The 21,357-nt window shown below is 43.2% G+C and overlaps 1 protein-coding gene across 4 annotated transcripts in view; it reads right to left on the bottom strand.

Annotated features, from left to right (window-relative positions):
- Positions 1 to 21,357, bottom strand: part of CSMD2 (CUB and Sushi multiple domains 2) — a 501,247-nt gene that overhangs the window by 421,547 nt on the left and 58,343 nt on the right. For all 4 annotated transcript variants that reach the window (XM_081018274.1, XM_081018269.1, XM_081018275.1 and 1 more), the window contains exon 2: positions 18,152 to 18,368. In XM_081018274.1, the coding sequence (XP_080874400.1) occupies positions 18,152 to 18,368 (217 nt within the window). The remainder of the gene's footprint in view (positions 1 to 18,151; positions 18,369 to 21,357) is intronic.

The raw sequence follows: 21,357 nt of genomic DNA, 5'->3' as shown, positions 1-21,357 counted from the left end.
TGTAAGAAAAGTCTAGAGTTGGGAGATGCTACTTCTAAGGATAGTCCCCAAGAGAGCCTAAAGTTAAGAGAGAGAAAATATAGAAATCCTCCCACCTGCACTCAGGATTTGATGTTGTCATTATATATACTGCTTAGATTTGTTTATGCTGTATATGTTGTTTTGGAATATTATCTGTTTCTTATAATAAAAGTTTTAAAATAAATAAAAAATCAGTACCAGCCTTGGGGTTATCATCTTAACAACATAAAAGGAAAAATGGGGACGGGAAGGGAAGAGTGAAAAAAATCAAGCTCAGACACCAGTTCCAGTTCCACTTCTCATAACTACCAGCTGGGATGGAAACAGTTCAGGTAGCCTGATGGGAGACTGCCACTAGGTAATGACTGAGGGAGAGCTGAAGACAGCTGTTCTCTCAGCAGAGGAGATGGAATAATTATTATTGTTATTAATAATATCAATCATCATCTCATTTTTATTTAACATGCACCATTTGTGTAGATGCCTTTTGCAGAGTAATGCAAGCAAATGACAGCTGCCTGCCCCCCCCCATAAAAACCTTACAATCTAAATTTAGTCAGAGTGTGGGAAGACAGCAGAGGCAAAATTAAGCAAAGTAAAAATGATTTAGGGGGGAAAAATACATGAAGAGACATTTTGTGTCATCTGTGCCTACCGATATTGTCAGGTCAACATCTGAGGCCTTGCTCTGGAGTTTGCTATGCTCAGAGATGGGACAGGTGAGCACGCAGGGCAATGCCCTTTGGGCCAAGGTATTTTGTCCGGCAAGTCCTCCCAAGGAAAAACCCACTTGGTCCCATTACTGATTAAAACATCATAGCTGTTTTAAAGAAGTAATTAGGGTATTCGGGCCTCATCATGGGACTGAAGCTGCCTTGGTCACACTGGTCAATGATCTCCAGTGAGCTAGAGACAAAGGTGAAAGCTGTTTCCTAGTTCTGCTGGATCTCTCAGTGGCCTTTGACACCACCGACCATAACATCCTTCTGGACCTGGGGGCACTGTTATACAGTGGTTCCGCTCCATCTTCCTGGGCTGTGTTCAGAAAGTGGTGTTGGGGGACAAGTGTTCGGACGCCTGGACTCTCAGTTGTGGGGTGCCTCAGAGTTCTGTCCTCTCCACCATGCTTTTTAACATCTATATGAAGCCGCTGGGAGAGATCATCAGGGGGTTTCGGCTGGGTGTTCATCAGTATGCAGATGATATCCAGCTCTACCTCTCTTTCAATTCAGAACCAGTGAAGACGGTGCAGGTCCTGTGTAAGGTGCGCAGCCTGGGAGTCGTTTTGGACTCACAGCTGTCCATTGAGGCACAGGTCAATTATGTGTCCAGGGCAGCTGTCTACCAGCTCCATCCCTACCTGCCTGTGGACTGTCTCGCCAGAGTGGTGCATGCTCTAGTTATCTCCTGCTTGGACTACTGCAACGCGGTCTTCATGGGGCTACCTTAGAAGGTGACCCGGAAACTACAATTAATCCAGAATGCAGCAGCTAGACTGATGGCTGGGAGCGGCCAAGACCACTTAACACTGGTTTTGAAAGACCTACATTGGCTCCCAGTACGTTTCCAAGCACAATTCAAAGTGTTGGTACTGACCTTTAAAGCCCTAAATGCCATCAGCCCAGTATATCTGGGCGTCTCAATCCCCATCGTTCGACCCTGATACTGAGGTCCAGCGCTGAGGGCCTTCTGGCTGTGCTGCGAGAAGCAAAGTTACAGGGAACCAGGCAGAGGCCGTTCTCGGTAGTGGCTACCGCCCTGTCAAAGGAATAAACAACTATCTGACGTTTAGATGACATCTGAAGGCAGCCCTGTTTAGGGAAGTTTTTAAATGATTGATGTTTTAATGCATTTTAATCTCCTGTTAAAAGCTTCCCAGAGTGATTGGGGAAACCCAGCCAGATGGGCAGGTATAAGTAATAAATTATTATTATTATTATTATTATTATTATTATTATTATGCTGTTAGGTATTTAAAAATGCGTTTGGCAGCTTTCTTATGCTTCATATTGCTGTTTCTGCTTGTGTGTTTAAAATAATTATTTTAATTATTATATCATTCTTGGAATGGTTGTCTAGTGGCTCCTTTGGGATTGGAAGACAGAAGAAAAGGAGGAAAGGATGGACACACAGTTGTGTTTCCTTGGGATTTGTTTTGGTTATGAATAGAAACAGAGGTTTAGCCAAAGACTTCATAGAAAAGGTGGGCTTTGAAGAGGCATTTCAAGAGAGATCACTGATACCATGCAGATGTTCCAAGGAATAGGATATGTATCAGGAAACTTTAAGAAAAGAAGCCAGAAAGGATGGCCTGTTTTGTACCCAGAGCTAAAGCAAAGTTGGGAAACCTGTGACCTTCCAGGTATTGTTTGGCTCCAAGCTTCATCAACCCCAGCTAATACTAGGGATGATTGGAGCTGTAGTCCAGCAACATCTCGAGGACAACAGATTCACCATCCCTACACTTAATGATGGTTTAGGATTACAAGAACAAAAAGCAGTGACCCTCAGGTTCAGCTGCTCATTTGTCCCCTTTCCTCCTCTGACATGGTCATTAGGAGATCACAAGCTTTTGTTTCCATGATTTTTTATTCCAATTTGTTAATGAATCATAGTTTCAACTAACTAGAGTTCCTCCGTGTCAGTTGAAACAATAAACTATTGTTAGTTTAAAAGCAGATGCAACAATCTCCTTCTCAAGGCTGGACCAGGAGAAGGAGAAAGGAAAGGAAGTCTAGAAAAGAATACAGTTGCCACTGAATGTGCCTAACTGAGCGCTTCTCTCATACTTAGTCTAAGGCAAACTGAAGTAGACACTGTGAAGCAGGGGATGGGAGGCGACTGGACATGGAGCTGCCATTTTCAATGACAGCTTGGACTCTTTGTCATGTGCCATTCCATCCTCAGTATAGTGGGTCACTGTCAGGAATCAGCTGACCTCAGAACTGCCTTCCTGAGTCCAACTCTGGCTCTCCCTTCTCTCTCCTAGGATATCAGGAGCAGAGATGACACCAAACAAGGGAAAGACTCAGAGGAAACACCAAATAGCCCACTTGACTGCATGTGAATGCCCCTTGCATTGTATTAATTGGCAGGAGGGGGAAGTCAGTACCAGTGCACAGCTGGACCAGAACCTAGCTGTAAATCATGAAGGGATGGAGTGACCAAATACTTAGGCTTAATGGTGCAGGTGCCATAGGAAAGGCATGTTGTGACTCAAAGACAAACTTTTAGCATTGTGGCACCAGTTCTGGACCAGTTGGGTCTTGCTGCTCTTCTTCCCTAAGAAGAGCAGAAAGACCCAACTTTCTTGTGGTTTTGGTGTTTATAGAAAATCATTTTTCTGCCAAGCCTTCCCAGATATGCCTATTTATTTTTACAGTGTTAAAAATAAATAAATTGTTAGTTCTCATGTTGTTTCTATAATCTGTATTTTGCTTTACATTTTCCCCCTGTCCTTCACATTTTATGCTGGTTTATTGTTTAGTTGTATCTTGTATTGTTTATTTTTTATTATCAGATGGAGTTGGCTTTTATTTGAGATTGCAAGCTCCTTTGTGGAGGCAGTTCCCCAAAAAGCATGGTATAAATGTTTAAATAAAAATGAAACCAAATGGTTCCCGTAGGTTTTTTGTGAAAACTCCAAACCCATTACCAGCTCCACCTGAGGTCTCAAGGTACAGACACCTTCTTCCTACCTTCTGGGGATCGGGGAAGCAAGCATTCATCAGTTGAGGATGCTAACACATTTCTTCAAAGCTCTGAAAACCCAACGATTGTTTTCTATACTGAACGAAGAAAAGGTTGTTTGAAGCTTGGCTCTCTGAGCACGATTTTCCAATTCTTAAGCTGCTTCTCAAAGCTGCATTGTTCTTCCCTCCCCTTAGAGAGCCCAGCAGCAGCAATGAATTAAAGTCAATGGGTGCAAAAGATTTGTCAGTTCTCCATTTGATATCTCTAGCAATTTGATATCTCTAGCAATAGCACTCCACAATTTCATTGTATCTCCAATGATCTACTAAGATTGCATTGCTTCTCGTAGGCGGCCATTAATTTTGATAAAAGGGAAATATAGCAGCTAAAGAGGTGCCTCCCTTGGGAAACTCTGAAGGTCACGACTACTGTGTGTGTACATCCCTGCATACACTCCCATTCTCCTCACATAATATATGAAACAAAAATATGCATGCATCTAGGCTGGTATAATCATTTATTGAGAAATAACTGAACTTCTCTATTACACAGTCTTTGTCTCTGATATATTATAGAACTCCAGTTATATGCAATGATAGTACAATATTAACCATCTGTATTGCTTAAAAGCCAAAGGAGTGGTGTCAGTAGTGGGAGGGAAATCAAATCATCTCTTACACGGACAGTTGGTTTTGCCCTTGTAACCTCACCCCTTTTACTTTAGTGATGCCCATTCAGAAACTCCATTGCATCTGTGCTCATGTTTCTCCATTTAAGAAGCAATTACATCATTGGGGAATAGCACATATTATTTACCAGCTAGAGACCCTTTATGTTTGGCAGGCAAAGAAAGGGAGAGGGAGAAATTCAGATCCGGTCACCATCATCCTGCAACAGAACATAGGGAGCTGCTTTATTCCAACTCAATCCAATGGGTTCGTCTTGCTTAGTCTGATCCACACTGACTGACAACAGCTGTCCAAGGTTTCAAGGCAGGAGTCTCTCCCATCCCAAGCCCTACCAGCAGATGGCAGGGACTGGGACCTGGGGCTTTCTGCACAGAAAGCATGTACTCTACCAGTGAGGTACAATTCTTCCCCCAAAAGCAGGCCTACACATGCCTCCCACAACATTTAAGACTGTCAATAAATGCTAGATGCCTGCAGTATGATATACAGGGCCTTAGCCTGCACCTCCAAATGGGTACCTGTTGGTCACACCATCCACTGTCAGGGGCGGTAGGCATGCTGTGCCCCAATGTCTCCATTCTGCCATTCACTTATATAGGAGAAGCTAAGGTGATGTAAGTTTCCAGGGAGCTCACATCAGAGACTCTGGCAGCAAGAGCCAGGTTCCTTATCCCCTGTACCACCAGGCCAATTGTCAGGTGAAAGAAGCTATTGGCATGATCTTTGGGACACTGTTGTGCCACCTAGATGATGATCGGAGGGGGGTACTGCTACTCATTGGCCCAGCCAGACCAGGTGATCTGGGGAGCAAATAGGAGTCCAGCTGGCCTTATATAAACATTGCCTTGGGTTTGATTCCTCAGTTTACGCAACTCGTCAGAAGTTGTAGCTGTTCTAGACTCCTGTGCCTTGACATACCATCTGACCAGCTGTCTGAGCTTGACTATGAACCAGCCACTGGCCCCTCAGAAATTTGGTTGGTGCTCTGGATCTTAACTTTCACCTGACCTGGACTACCTACTTGCTCCCGACCCCGCCCCCTTCGCCAGTTTCAGGACTAGCTCTGCAGCAGCCCTACAAATTTTGCAGTTCTGAATACTATTGGGGAGGGGTCTACATCTACTCCCACTCCCTAGTATCTCCATCTTTTCAGAATAAAAAATGATCCTATTTGAGTTTGTATGGAAGGAGGTAGTCTCTCAGATATCTGGGGCCTAAGTCATTTAGGGCTTTGAACACTAATGTCAGCGCCTTGAACTGGGCCCAAAAATGAGCTGGCAGCCAATGTGGCTGTTTTAGAACAACGGGCTATATGAGTTCTAAAAGCAACCTCTGCCAATAATTTTGCTGCCGCATTTTGGACCTGTTGAAGTTTCTGGGTCGTCTTCAAGGGCAGCCCCAAGTAGAATACATAGCAATAATCCAATCTGAAAATTACCAGCATTTTGGGCACCATGGCCAAGTCCAGTTGCATAATTGCACCCTGCTTAGTGCAGAATTCCAGTTTTTCTAGCATGCACAGCCTGTATTACAGTCTATGCTTCCATTTCCATTACCCATCTACATAATTCCTCTCAAGCCCTTTTTAACAGTAATTTTGCATCTCCTGTTCTATTTTTCTCCTCCAACAAGCCGTCTCTCTCATTAACCACACTAATTGAAGGTCAAAATGATCATCAGGTATGTGTGTTTATATAACACAATTCATTTTTATGGCTGTAAGAGGAACAGAGGCATTTATAAAATGATCTAAATCCCCATTCATTCACGGCAACAGAGTAACTGTTCTGCTTTCTCTCTCTCTTTTTTAAGTGTGGAAGCAGCAATTTGCAAAATCTGCTAGCGGCAAGCATTTGGGGTCAGCATTAGGGAGACCCTTCCTTTCAAATGGGAGAAGGGAGAAGCTAAAAATACATCCTATTCATACCACTTTGAGGGTCTTTGGTTTTTTTGCAAACCTTCAAGCACAGTGACACCTTAGAGTTCGGGAGCCGGGTGCTTCCATTGACTGATGAGGAAAAATATGGTACTGGAAGGTTAAATGGCTAACAAAGGCTAGAGGCAGGGGCAGATGAAGATAAATTACAAATCTGAATGTTTGGAGGAGGGGAGATTTTGCTCCCAGACAACTGAGAAAAATAATTAGGGTTGCCAGCCAGCATTTGACTGGCACAACCAGTAAAACTGTGTTCTGCCAGGTAATCAGTGCTGAGGTATGGAAACCTAATAAACAAAAACTTGTGATTCTGCTACCTTTCACCATCCTTAAGCTGTCATGTTACACCTTGGGCATAGTTGTGATTGGAGCTGAGCCAAAAATGTCATGAAAGACATGTTTTTGGTTGGGGCTGGAATTCTGAGAATTTCCTTAGCCCCTTTCCTCCCAGAAAAAAAGACCGCTTTGCAGAATTTTCTATAAATATTCTCCATGGTTTTTTGGTGGCAGTCACTGCCACATACATACACACTGGCCCAGATGGATGCTAGGTCCCAGGCATTGCAAAGGATGTGACCTGGTGGCCACAAGGGCAACACCAGTGCTGATGCTGCTACTTGTAACTGCAGTTTCCCTGGTGGCCCACTGGAATGCGGAGTTAACCAGGGCTATTGAAGCGCCCTCTCCGATTGCATCGAGCCCAGACAGCCCCATGGTTTTCTCTAGGGCTGAGGGCGATGAAACAATTGCTGAGATGGCTAGAGTGTCAGTGGTGGAAAACTCATTCTGAATCGAACCAGACACAGGTTAGAGCTCAGTGTCGAGCCTACCAAGTGGCTATAGTTGGATCAGAATACATCAAACAAATTTAGAGTTACTTTTAGATATATTTCAGGTGGCTGGAACTAATTGAGAGAGATCTCTCATTAGCTTTCAAGTTGTTTCCAGGTATAGTTCAGAGTCCTATGCAGCCTTACTGTTACCTGTTATTGCGTGGTGCATGGCTACAGAGACAGAGCATTATCTGTGGTAGTGCCCCAGCTGTAGAATGCTCACTCTAGGAACGCTCAGCTGGTATCTAGCTACATTTGCCATCTTTTCAGAGCTAGGTGACAACCTTCCCCCATACATTTAATATATAACTTTTGAGAGCTTCTGGTTTTAATTTTCATATTTTTATGCTGGGTTTATGTTTGTTTCGTGGTTCTCCCACTGTGACTTTAATTGCAGTTCTGTTGTGTTAAATTGTTCTTGAAAAGTGTCAGCTACCTTGGAAGCTTTGGTTGAAGTGGGGGGTGTTAAACACCTTTTTTTACAAATAAGAAAAATAAAGCCTGATTTCATGCACTCTCAAATTTCTCACCATTGCAGAAATGTGCCGAATCATTTTCCCCAGACCAACATTGACTGTCCTTCCTGTCTCTTGCCTTGTGCAGTAGCAGGAGTCAAAGTCACATATAAATATTCAGAACCTCCCTAAGGTGATATGACAGGACCTCTGATTACCTGACCTTTCTCAGGTGAATATGTGCGCGAGACAAACAGTGCATAGTTTATTATTTTCCAACAGCAGCACACAGATGTTAAGTGCATTTAACTCCCGGCAAGCCAATGCAACATGACAAACAATAAACTCCCCCCATCCCTCCAGCACAGCAAGATTGGTATTTCAGAAAAGCTAATGCAGACACATATAATTTCCCTGAATACAGCTATTTTGTATATTCTGCAGAGGCTGCAAGCCAAGTTAAGTAATGAAGTGATCCATAGCACAGAAAGATTTCATTTTAACTGGAGAGGTAAAGATTCAGTCTCCAGCTTAGCAAGGAACTCATTGGATGCCAGATGAACTGTGCTGAACCCAGGCCCCCTTGCTCATCATGAATCTACATCCACATGGGCTACTGAAGGCTGACCATGATGTCATTCCAAATCTAAAGTGGGGAAATTTCACAGGATTACAACCCAGACCTCTCTGATTCAGACCCAGATTCCCATCTTCTGCTGAAGAGGTCTCATAGCCCCTGAAGAACCCAAACACACTATTAGAGGAGCAGCATTCTGTGGAGGGCAAACCTGGCAGCAGCAACTGACCATTCAAGAAGCACGACTGTTTCTTCAAAGTTCCCAAAGATGAAGGCAGAGAGCACACAACCCAAGGGATTCCCTGGTGACAAAGCACACAGCATGGACCCAGAATTCTAAGAGTGCAGTCATCACGCCCTGCTTGTGGATAAAAGGACTCAGCTGGACTTTGTTGAGTCAACTCCTACTGTTCCTGGGAGCTTTCCCAGATCCTGCAGTACCTAAAAGCCAAAACAGACATGGTGTGCAAGATCCATCATGGATCTTGCAGCCTTTAAAACCTTTTTAAAAATGGAAGTGCAAATGATACCAACAACTGGCATTCAAAAGCATTTTCGCCTCTAATCATGGAGGCAGAGCATAGACATCATGGTTAAAAGGTAAAGGTAAAGATACCCCTGACCGTTAGGTCAAGTCACGGACGATTCTGGGGTTGCAGCGCTCATCTTGCTTTACTGGCCGAGGGAGCCGGCGTTTGTCTGCAGACAGCTTCCGGGTCATGTGGCCAGCATGACTAAGCTGCTTCTGGTGAACCAGAGCAGCGCACAGAAATGCCGTTTACCTTCCCGCCAGAGTGGTACCTATTTATCTACTTGCACTTTGACATGCTTTCAAACTGCTAGGTGGGCAGGAGCAGGGACCGAACAATGGGAGCTTACCCTATCATGGGGATTCGAACTGCCAACCTTCTGATCAGCAAGCCCTAGGCTCTGTGGTTTAGACCACAGCGCCCCCTGTGTCCCTTTAGCCATCATGGTTACTTGCCATCAATTGGTCTAATCCTCTTTTAAAGCCATCCAAGTTGATGACCATCACTACCTCCCGGGGGTGCAGCTTTCAAAGTTTAACTATGCGCTGCATGAAGGATTACTTTTTTTTATCTGTCCCGAATCTTCCAACATTCACCTTCACTATAGGAACACAAATTCCATCACTGAGAGGGAGAAAAGCTTTTCTCTGCTTTCTCCACCTCATGCTTAATTTTTAACTTCTATCATGTTGCCTCTTACTCACCTTTTCCTCCAAACTAAAAAGTACATGCATTGGGTAGACAGCCTGCTATGGATAGTGTTGGACTCCTGCTGAGCAAGCAGGTTTATAGCTTGCAGGTGCTCTTGGAGTCACTGGTGTTTTTTGGAGCCCAGCTGTCTCCAATGCCATGAAGTACCTTTACCCAACTATGGCTGGTTCAGTAGCTACTGCCTTTCCTGAAATGGCTTAGTTACAGTCGTGCATCCTCTACTAACCTCTTGATTATATGATTCCAGTGGACTCTATCTGGGGCTATCCTTGAAAACTTTCAAGGTTTCAGCACATACAACTGAAAATCATTGAAGCCCAATTCTCTTGCAAGAATAACTACAAGATTAATCAAACAGGTAAACAGGTAATTTGTCAAGATCTTTACACTGACCAACCTGGTTAATAATTGATCCTCCCTTCACACAATCACACAATAAAAGTTTTGTTTAACAATAATGACAACAATAATAAAATTATGTCTCTCATCGGTTGATCACACTGCTGAGGAGGCCAAGTTTTACAGCTGCAAAAGCATTTAAGACGCTTCTAAAGCCAATAGCACTCATTCGCAGATCTGACGAGAGCATTTCTCCATTAACAAATGATGTATGTTTCTGGCACCGGGCTCAGCGGCTGCCATTGAACAGCACACGAATGCCAACAGATGCTCACTGAATAATGGATAAGAGATTCTACTGTTTCCTCTAATCTTACAGTAGCAGTGCTAGCAAATGTTTCCTCTTTGATGTCAGGGTCCATAATCAGAACATGGACAACAAGGGAGAAGGGATATCAAAACATAGGCTCTTGTTCCAACCTCAATTTATATGGCTCCATCATTTCCTTCTTCAGGTGTCAGGTTATGATTGGCAAAGGAAAGAAACCAAAGCAGGGGAACAAGGGAACGAGAGGAGGTAAATGCATGCCTAGGGAAGCTGAGACTGCAAACGTACCAAAAAGGGGAAAAGAACAATTAATCTTAAGTGTGTGAGGAGGAACTACGCCCTCAAACAGTCCAAGGAGGATGGAACATGCTAAGTAGCCATGGAATGTGGAAAGTCAATTGGAAAAGAAAAATGGGGAAGGGGTGGGAAGAACAGAGTGGAGTAACCTGGAAGAGGGAATGGCTGGCTGGCTGGCTGGCAGGCACTCTGAGCAGGTGCACTCCTGTTAGAAACTAAATCTAAAGTGCAACATTTACTAATATTTGTCATTCAAAGAGCTGAGTGGACCTCATATGTAGAGGCTTATGTTTTTCTGCCTTGTGTACAGGGGACTTTAGAAATTCTTCAGAATCTTGGTGTGTGCAGGATTGAGTATACCATATGGCTGCACGGTGGCTGACAATGCTGTGTGTGTGTGTCTTTGTGTGTTTGTTTCCTCATTAAAAAATGCATCCAGTGCTTTGCAACCTACCCAGACTGTCTCCCTTGTTTTCTTCCCAACCCAAAAAAGGTTCTCTTGGAGGAGAGTTACCTCATGACATCTTCCCCTGAGCCAATTTCAGATTCTCAGTTTCTCTTTTTTCCAATCCTGAATTCAGTTCTCCTAAGTTTACATAGGAAATTTTGCTTAATATACACATTTTTGCCCATTTCTCATAACATAACACATTTTGTATCTTTTTGCTAAAACATGTATTTTTATGTGCACTTTACCAGCAGTGTATATTCACTTTTGTACACATTGCTTAGCTTAAGAACTGGATTGCAAAATTCAGAGAAGCGTGAATTTCAAAAGTTGCCTATGTTTCAATTCAAAGTGTAAATTATGTAAGTTCACCTTTAAATGCAAAATACATCAAATTTCTCCCCCATCCCTAAGCAGGAAAAGGAGATGCACAGAGGGAAAGCATTTGGGGCAGGGAAATTATAACCAGAAAAACAATCTTTGAAAAGGGATATGCACTTTCTCCCTTCTGCCACATTTCTGCTCCAAAGAGCAAGCTTCTCCATTAAAAAGAAGAAATCAAATGCAGATGGGGCTTCATCCTATACACTTGACTGGAGCATGTTTCACCGATGGACCTGTTCATCTTTCCTTCCAGAAACTTTCCTCTATAGTCCTCCCCTGCTCCCCTTTTCTGGCCAGCAAGTTGGTGGCATGAGCTTTGATAAATGATGTACAGTCATCCATCTTCAAGGCTAGCAGGCAGATGATGAATGGAGTACATTTGGAAAGCAGAGAGAGGAAGTTGGAGGGGCACGTAAAATTGATAGCTTAGAAAAGAAACAAAAATTCTGTATTGGCAACAGCTGTGAGTTTTTTTGTTTTTAAAAAAAGTTTTATAAAGAAAGGATGCAGGAAAAAATATTAGTAGAACCAAAATCAAAATGCTGATAAAGCACAGAACAATGAAACATGGGTTAAACTCTTTTTAAAATTCATTTTTCAGGATGGGACATCAACTAAAGCTGCAATCTTAAGTACAGTGGTACCTCAGGTTAAGTACTAAATTCGTTCTGGAGGTCCATACTTAACCTGAAACTGTTCTTAACCTGAAGCACCACTTTAGCTAATGGGGCTTCCTGCTGCTGCCGTGGCGCTGGAACCCGATTTTTGTTCTTATCCTGAAGCAAAGTTCTTAACCTGAAGCACTATTTCTGGGTTAGCGGAGTGTGTACCCTGAAGCGTATGTAACCTGAAGGTACCACTGTATATTTACTAGGAAACTAAAGCCCCAGGTATGCTGGTGTGTGTATATACATATATGTGTGTGAGAGAGAGATCACCCATCCAGCAGAGGAAAACCAATGCTGGCATAGATGCATGCTGTCAGTGCCCACAGGATCTGCCCAGCATCACCATACCCTCAAAAAGGAAGTGGGGGACAAGTGGGAAGTGGGGAGATTAACCACTTAAACTTGGCACTGACAACACACTGTGGGGGGCGTTGGGAAGATACAGCTGCAGACAATAGCAGCCTTCTTACAGAGGGTTTGCAGCATTCTGGTCCCCTGCAGCAGAGTGTGATGAAGCTTTGTCAAGACCTGCTGTGAGAGAGGGTGTTTGATTTGCCTGTCTCTGCTCTGAGCTGCTGTGCCATTTGGGGGCTGCATCGCCTTCCATGCTAGCAGCAAACCTTACTTTAACGGCTCCCCATCTGTGGTGTTTGTTCCTTGGCCTGTGTGTGAGAGACTGCCATCACTGGGCACTAGGGACTTTGGGCAGGTCTGTGTCTGTTTAATGTTCTGCTTGGTCTTGCTGTTTGTGTGTGTGTTCTGGCTGTGCCATATATACCTGTTTGTACCTGTTTGCCTGTACATGGGGAGGGTGTTTGTCCATGTTCATTCATGATTGTGTGTGGTGGGGGTGCTGTGCATGCCGAGTGAGCAGTGTGTGCTGATTCTGTGACATCAGTGGTGTTGCTGTGGGTGCTGTATGAATCTTTGTGTTTCCTCCACTGGGCTCAGGTGATTTCTGCTGGCATCAGACCCTCCCAGATGATTCTGAACAGGGTTTGAATGAAGTTTTTAAGTTGGGATGTTGCCAGCAGACACAAATCATGCCTATAGTTTCGATTGTTCTGTCTGTTTCATTTAAGCTAATGGAACTTCCAGGTAACCACATAGAGGATTAGGGTTAACATGGGGATATGAAAAGGTTTCCCCCTTCAGGAAAAAAAACCCCCAAAGAGATATTTTAAAATACATTTTGCTTTAAGTTGTGCTGCCACAAATATATGGCAGTTTAGAAAGTGAACCTGATGGGTTTGAAAAGACTGGATGTGGACCAAGCCTTACATGGCCCCTAGCTAATATTATTGTAATTCAAACCACGATCGATTGCAAGTTAATTTGAAGTTTGTGCGCTTAGCTAAACTCTGCCTGCCTGCCTTCTCTTCAGGAGTGACTGGCATGGCACTAAGGGGCTGGTCTTCTGGTAGTACCTTCACTGACATTCACCTCAATGGTTTTGCAGGATGGGGCCGGGGGCAGTGCATGTTACTCTTGGTCTTTAAAATTGATTTAAGTCACCTACAAGCAGCCAGCTAGTGCATGGGGCTCCCTGTCACCAAAACATGTGAAAAATTAGGAGGCCATGCTCATTTTGTTAATATGGAAACTCACACTCCATAAACAACTTCACAGCTTGGTTATGGTTGGTTCAATAAAACAAGGGAATAACTAAACCCAACTACATAACCCCAAGTGAGTTTCAAAGTCCAATCAGTTCCATACGAACGAGGGTCACTGAAAGCACACATTCAAGAATGTCTCTTTTGAATGAGCATCTTTACTTCCCACCTGTACTCTTCAATGCTCGGGAGACTCTCATTGCCAATGTTCTTCAAGAGAACCAGTCAAAACGTTTGCTGAAGAACAAGGATGACCAGGTGTTCCTGCTGATTAGTTCCTAATGCTCAGTGCTGATGAGTTTATGTTCACTGACTGGGAGCTGATTATTAGTTGTTGATGATGAGAATCCAATGTAAGATTTGGTGGGTTTCCACCTTGTTTTTATGAGTCCCCTTACTTCCAATCTGCTTGTATATCTGAGAGTAAGAAATGTAGCAATAAGACACCAGGCGTCTTCTTTACTGTAAAGTAAAGGGACCCCTGACCATTAGGTCCAGTCATGGCCGACTCTGGGTTTGCGGCACTCATCTCGCTTTATTGGCCGAGGGAGCCAGCGTACAGCTTCCGGGTCATGTGGCCAGCATGACTAAGCCGCTTCTGGCAAACCAGAGCAGCGCCGGAAATGCCGTTTACCTTCTCGCCCAAGCGGTACTTATTTATCTACTTGCACTTTGACGTGCTTTCAAACTGTTAGGTTGGCAGGAGCAGGGACCAAGCAACGGGAGCTCACCATGTTGTGGGGATTCGAACCGCCGAATCTAGGCAAGTCCTAGGCTCTGTGGTTTAACCCACAGCGCCACCCACGTCCCTCTTCATTACTGTAAAAAGGAAACTAGATTTCATTGTTGGGGGATGTGGGTTGTTGTTTTTATTTTGATTATATATTTTGTGGTTTTCTATTTTGATTTTGTTCTGTGAACCGCCCTGAGAGTCTAGGGTGATATATAAATTCCATTATTCTTATTATTGTCAGTGTTGAATACCACCAAAGGACTTCTTAGAATAAGGTGCCACCACCTACATGGACAAAGAAGATGCTTTAAACCAAGTCAGAGCATTGATCCATCTAGCTTAGTATTGTCTAGTACAGGCATCCCCAAACTCGGCCCTCCAGATGTTTTGGGACTTCAACTCCCATCACCCCTAGCTAACAGGACCAGTGGTCAGGGATGGTGGGAATTGTAGTCCCAAAACATCTGGAGGGCCAAGTTTGGGGATGCCTGGTCTAGTACATTTACTGGCTGTGGCTCTCAAGGATTTCAGACAGGGGCTTTCCCAGCCCTAACTGGAGATGTTTGGGATTAAACCTGAGACTTCCTGCATTCAAAGCAGATGCTGTACAACTGAGCTACAGCCCTTCCCTTTTAGGAATTAAATAATAAAGTAAGAAATTTGCACAAACTTGATCTTAAAGATAATAAAAAGAAAGGAAGTGAAACCTCCATTGTCATAAGCAAAAGGTATAATTTATTTACTGGCGCTGCTCTGCTCATCTCTCACACCAGCAGAGCAGCTGGTTTCCACTGTAACTTCTGCTTCTTTAACCCAGATTCTTCCAGTTGAGCTAACAGAGACACTCAAAGGTTGTGGGACTTGTTCTGAAGTTATACCAGAGAGCAAATGGCTTACTGTATAATGTAACACATGATAGCTTTCAGAGTACTTCAAGGCCAGAGGGGACTATTAAAAGTTGTCAACATCTGACCTTGTGCACATAACTGGGTCACACAGAAATCCACCCAGTTAATTCCTGCCTCAAATCAATGATGGGAGATCATGGCCCTCCATTATCATAGCTTTTGCTTGGTTCTGAAGTTTTTGTCATAGTGAGATCTCCATCGGCTAGGGAGCCAAGGCATGAGGATGCGCCAAGAGGACTGAAAATACTCAGTTCTTCAATGAAATTTTCCTGCTAAAGGCAGTCTGCAGCTTCCACCTGGACCTTTTCAGGATGCTGCTCCTCAGATTACTGTACAAAGTGGACATGTGGCCCATCTCACACCAACACTGTCAAACTCTTGATAGACAGCAATTATCTAAGGTGTCAGGCAGTCTTCTAGCTCTGCTGCCTGAGGTCCATGTAGACAGGGGTGTCAAAGACTGGGGCTGGAACTTCTGCACATTAAGCATGGGATTCACTACTGAGCTACAGCCACACATATTTGGAAATCATCTGCTGGACTATACATGGAGTCTGGCACTAGGAAACTCTGCAATCTGAATGAAATGCAAATCAAATGCTGTTGTGTAATAAACTTGGCATAATGAATGTGCTTTTGTTAAACTCTGAGGAAATAACCAAGAAACAAAGTAGGGAGCTGGTGTACTGACAAGGAATGTGTGAGCATCCTGCTGCTTGTCCCTAACAACAAACTGTGCTCTTCAAGTGATCCATACTCCATGCTCAAAACCACTTTGAGGGATTTTCATGTGTTCAGTACAAGCACTCAGAAAGCATAATTTAATTTAGCCAACACTCTTTTTCCCCTGGCCCCTTCTTCCCCAAGTGGTTGCACACTCAGTAGCAAATGACCTGTATGGAATCATTGCCCGCTGAGGATCATGGGGCTGGTAGTATTTCTGATCATGGGATCTCACCCAGCAGTTCTTTCTGCTTTTTGAAGCTTTTTAAAGACAAGAGTGCACCTCCAATTACACTCAGCTTTCTCTTTCCTCTGTATCATGACACCCAAGAGGACATGATCAATTCTTCCCACGGTTTGCAGTACTTCCACTTCATCGATCAGTTTCTCTCTTTTGTTGAGGACCCTCCCTTTTAGTGAGGACTAAGTCCAAGATAGATGTTCCCTTTGTTGCTTCTTCCACCTTCTGGTAAATGAAACTGTCAGTGGGGAAATTTAGGAATTTGTTGGATCTAACATTCTTGGCAGAGTTTCAGTTACAGATAGGTAGCCGTGTTGGTCTGCCATAGTCAAAACAAAAAAATTCCTTCCAGTAGCACCTTAAAGAACTAACTTAGTTGGTCTTTAAGGTGCTACTGGAAGGAATTTTTTTGTTTTGGCAGAGTTTGAGTTCCAACAGATATCAGGTTTATTGAAGTCTCCTATGACTACTATATTTCTCCGTTTTGAAAGTCTGATAATCTGCTCTAGGAAGGCATTATCTAATTCTTCAGTCTGGCTTGGAGGTGACACAGTAACGTCACTGTTGTTTCCCTCTCCTACAATTTTCCTCCATATACTGTCAATCTGCCGTCTGTGCTCCAGGTCATGGATCTTTTCACAAGTGTACACATCTTTTACATATAATGCTACACCTCCTTCCTTCTTGTTTGGTCTATTCCTTTTAAACAGGTTATACCCCTCAATTCATATATTCCAGTCATGAGTCTCACCCCACCAGGTTTCAGTAGTGCCTACCAGGTCATATTTGCCATCCTGTATTAAAAGTTCCCATTCTTCTTGCTTGTTTCCCATACTATGTGCATTAGTATAGAGAAAACTGACACCACAAGCTGCTTCTTGTAGTTTCCTGCCCTTTGGCAAGTTTCTGTACCACCACCTCAGTTTCCTGTGCAACAATAAAGCTATTATCCCCAGTACCATGTGTTCCCCTGTTATCTGTAATATTGACTCCCTCTCCCTCAGGATTTAGTTTATGGCTCTCCTAATCAGGTTCATGAGACTCTTAGCAAACACATTATTGCCAACTGCTGTGAGATGCAGCATGCAGCCCATCTCTAGTGAGAAATCCTTCCTCCAGTAAGTGGAGACCAAAGTCCAAGAAGCCAAACTTTTCCTGCCTACATATATCTCAGCTTGATATAGCCCAGCATGACCTCTTATATTCCAGTTTGATCACTTAGACCATCTGGAGCATTGCTAGTTGTAACAGGGGGCCAGACTTCAAGTAAAAATCAGGGATTTAGTGCTGTTAGTCCCATGTTGGGTAACATTCTTCCAGCAGAGATTTCACAGGCATCCTTGCTTTTGACTTTCAGGCATCTCTTGAAAACCATTTTATGCTGAAACACTTTTGTGGCTTTTTTCATTATTATTTTTTAAAAATGATTTCCCAGTCATCTTAACTATTATCTGTATTTAAACAACAACAACAACACTATGTTTCTGTGTTTTATATTTTAACTGCAAAGCACCCTGATATTTTATGATATATTGGTATAGAAATACTTTAATATATAAAGTGAACAGTATAAGGTTTTGAAGAGGGAGACTTCAAAGACTGGAGAGGGAGTGCAAAACCTCTCAGTTTTAAGATTTTCACAAATTGCCAATTATTTATCTGCTATCCCTAAAGATGGGGTTGCAGGGAGGGGAGGGACTTGACTTTTAGAAAGCTTCCTCTCCAAGCTCAGTTCCTCTAGCAACAACTTCTAATTAACTTTTCCAGATGTCTCAGGCAGCAACTGCACTGATAACACCATGCCATCGAACATGCTTAGCAATATTTTTGAGGCCTTATCAAGTGTGTGAAATCCAGACAGCTGAGATAACTTTACAGAAATAGAGCTAGGACCTGCTTTTATTGAAACATAAAACCTTCATTCAAAGTGTTCTAATCCAACCAACAGACATCTTAATGTGCTTGTGAACATTTCCCATCTCTGAATGACAGATATTTTTTTAAACCCTCCTTTTTCATACCTCGTTCTTAGATTTCCCTGCTGAGGCAACCCATCGTAGACAGACAGCACATCAAAATCTTCCTCTAGCGCAAAGGACTGGAATACAAGCTGCACTCTGTTCTGCTCCTTGGCGGTGATTGTCCATGTACAGTTTGCATAATTTGGATAGCCGTACGGGAATCCTGGACTTTGTATTGTCCCGTTTGGACCTCGCAAAACGTAACTGCAGTTCTGGGCTGGGGAGAAGAGGAAAGGAGAAAATATGACAGAAGCTGCATTATTGCTGCAGGATTTTAGCTGGGCAACACAAGAGCCATCACTGAATCATTAGGATATTATAGCCCAATCATAGTAATGACTAGCTCCCCCATAAACTCAAAGGCCACAAAACAACTAATTGATTTCAATAGATTTGATCTGAACTAGACTATCATGAAGGCAAGTGCTTCTTTTGTTCATGAACATATTGAGGAGATCCTGCTGACAAAAGTCTTGTTGAGGGGCAATTTTCCCCCTGTTCATTCAGCTCCTTGTGCCACCTCTCTCTAATTTGTGGAAATGGAAGGGGCTGAAAAGGGAATCAGCAAGAGTCATCTCTCCCTCCCTCCCAATCCTTCACTGGTAGGGGAACCACATGAGCAGGACCACTGGCAGATGTGAAAAAGAGGCCACACTTTGGGGGGAGTCCAAGGCCAACAGAAGCCCCAGACTCTTAGGTCTCAATTTAAAAAATCAATTGGTTGTTTCTAAAGAAAGTTGGAACACAAAGCATGGAGGGACTTCTTAACTTCTGCTAACATCCACTGCTGTTGCGAAGCAATCAGAGGAAGGAATGTGGACCACTCCTAAAGATGTAAGTTTCACAAGGAAGTTGTGGACTTGGATTGAATTTGGGGAACTCTGGAGTGGTAGTGCTATAAGATGACAGCAGCCACCATAAATGCCTTTGTTTGTTTCACTGCTTTCTGAACATAGAAACATAAGAGCAGCCTTGCTGGATCAGACAAAGACCTCTACAGTCCAGCATTCTCTTCTCACTGTGGACAACCAGGTGTCTATAGGAAGCTAACAAGCAGAGCATGAGTGTAATAGTACTATCTTGCTCATGAGCCCTATCAATTTTCTCAATAAGCCAATTGGCAAGAGTCTTGTCTTTAAACTTTTTTTTAAGTCAGCCCATCAGATCCAGAGACCTAATTGAACATTTCTGCTGCCACAGGCTCATTATGCGTTACTCATTGTTACATTGCTCTGGCACCCTATCAGCCAAAGGGATAGCAGAAATAAAGCAATAGCCCGGTAGTAATTTGAAGGTGAGCAAAGGTATAATTACATAAACGTACAAAGATTATGAGGAATGAGGCATCCAATAGCCAAATAAAGCTTATGCCATAATATTTATCCCTTTATTAGTCTTTAAGTCACAGTTCCTTTTGTTTTGCCAAAACTGCACTACATTCCACTTTACATGTCTCCTGTAAGGATAAACCGTATTTATGGAAGACAATCTTACTCGGCTATGAGTGATCGCCAAAGAAAGGATAAGAGACTATAAAACAATATGGTAAATTTAAAACGCTCTTAGAAAAAAGAGGATAGTTCAAAGGAGAACTCAAGTGTGCAAAGACTACATGCAGCAGGGGAGCATGAATTGCAACCTGCCTGAACGCCTCACTCATACAAGCTCGTCCCAGCAGGCAGCTACACATTAGATCTGCTGCAGATCTACATGTAATGTCTGGTTGTGTCCCAGATTCCTTTTTCCTTGATTTTTAGGGTGTTTTTTTTCCTAATTCCAAACCTGCCTCCCACCCCACACACCCATTCAAAATCAGAGACAGGCAGGCAGGAAACAGACTTTTTATTATTAGCATTTTTAAATTTATCATTAGCCACATCCCTGTAACCACCTAGCAGCCCAATAGCTCTAGTGAGCATAAACTGCCAAGGGGGGCATAGATCTGTATTTTGATTTTCCACCCAGCAGCTCAAGGTTGTGGATGTTTTCCTCCCCCCCCCCCTTTTATATTTGCAACAGCCCTGTGAGGTAGGCTAGGTTAAGTTGTTACATGTACATATGCAGCAATTCTTAACGGATGTGGGGAGGGGGTGGGATGCCAGAGGCCCAATCCACACACAGTGTACTGGGCCCAGGAAATCCTGTTGGCATCCCTGCATATGAGTGTAAATCTGTGCAGGGAATACTCCTGCCAACAGGAACAAAACCAGGATCTCAGCCATTGAACAAAATCCGCACTGAAACACATTATAAAAATTAACCACATTAAAAAAACCAAAGCCACTGTGAGGCTTTGTCCTGATGCAATAACTACTGTCTCCCTTTCACCCATGATTCTGGCTTGGTTCACTCCTTGCACATGATAAATGCTGAGCCATTTTAATTTTAAAATGCATTGATCTGTGGCAGTGATGGCATTTTTAAAAATATTTATTTCTGCTTGCTGCTGCTGCTGCTTTTCATACACACTGCCAGTGGAGTTACGAACACCAGGCTGATTGACTACACCACATCCAAAACACACACAAACACACCAAGGAACGAAACTAAATGTGAGCATTCATTAGAACCAGGCGTAATTTGTTTGACCTGCTCTGGCACCACAAAAAGAAACCCATAGCTTTATGTCCTTTTTGGTGGGGAGGGGTGCATATTTGTCTTTTGAACGCTTTGACTCCAGTTCCGTGACTGTCTGCTTGCTGGACTTCCATTGCTCCCCTCCACAGATCTTCAGTTGCCATATTTATCCCAAGGAGGGAGCCTGTCTGTAGTTGGATTAGGCAAATGATCATATTTATTAGGATTGCTCCAGAGGGGCAAGACACTAATGAGTCACACAGTTAAGTCAGAGCAGCAAAGCAAAATTACAGTGCCTTTACAACAGAAATGTACCAAGGTGACCGATATATAAATAGCTTGCTAGATGCTGTTCCAATAAAAAGAAATTTTTATTTTTCTCAGCATTCTATCTGCTGACAACAGCCAACCACAAGCCGCTGAGAAGCACACAATGGTATCATCGATCCCTCCCCTAAATCAGATTAGGCACAGGATCAGTTTCTTTCCAATCCGTCTGTCACTCGTAAATGTGTTCACTCATAAACCTGTTCTGTTCCTTTTCCACAATAATTTGCATTTTAAATAAAACTCACATGAAAACCCACATTTGAATATGCATTTCTAAACACATTTCGATGCTTTTTGTG

This window comes from Podarcis pityusensis, assembly GCF_964106645.2.
Source record: "Podarcis pityusensis genome assembly, chromosome: 8".
Taxonomy (NCBI): domain Eukaryota; kingdom Metazoa; phylum Chordata; class Lepidosauria; order Squamata; family Lacertidae; genus Podarcis; species Podarcis pityusensis.
The sequence above is the reverse complement of the archived record's forward strand: the minus strand, read 5'-3'. Positions and strand labels throughout refer to the sequence as shown.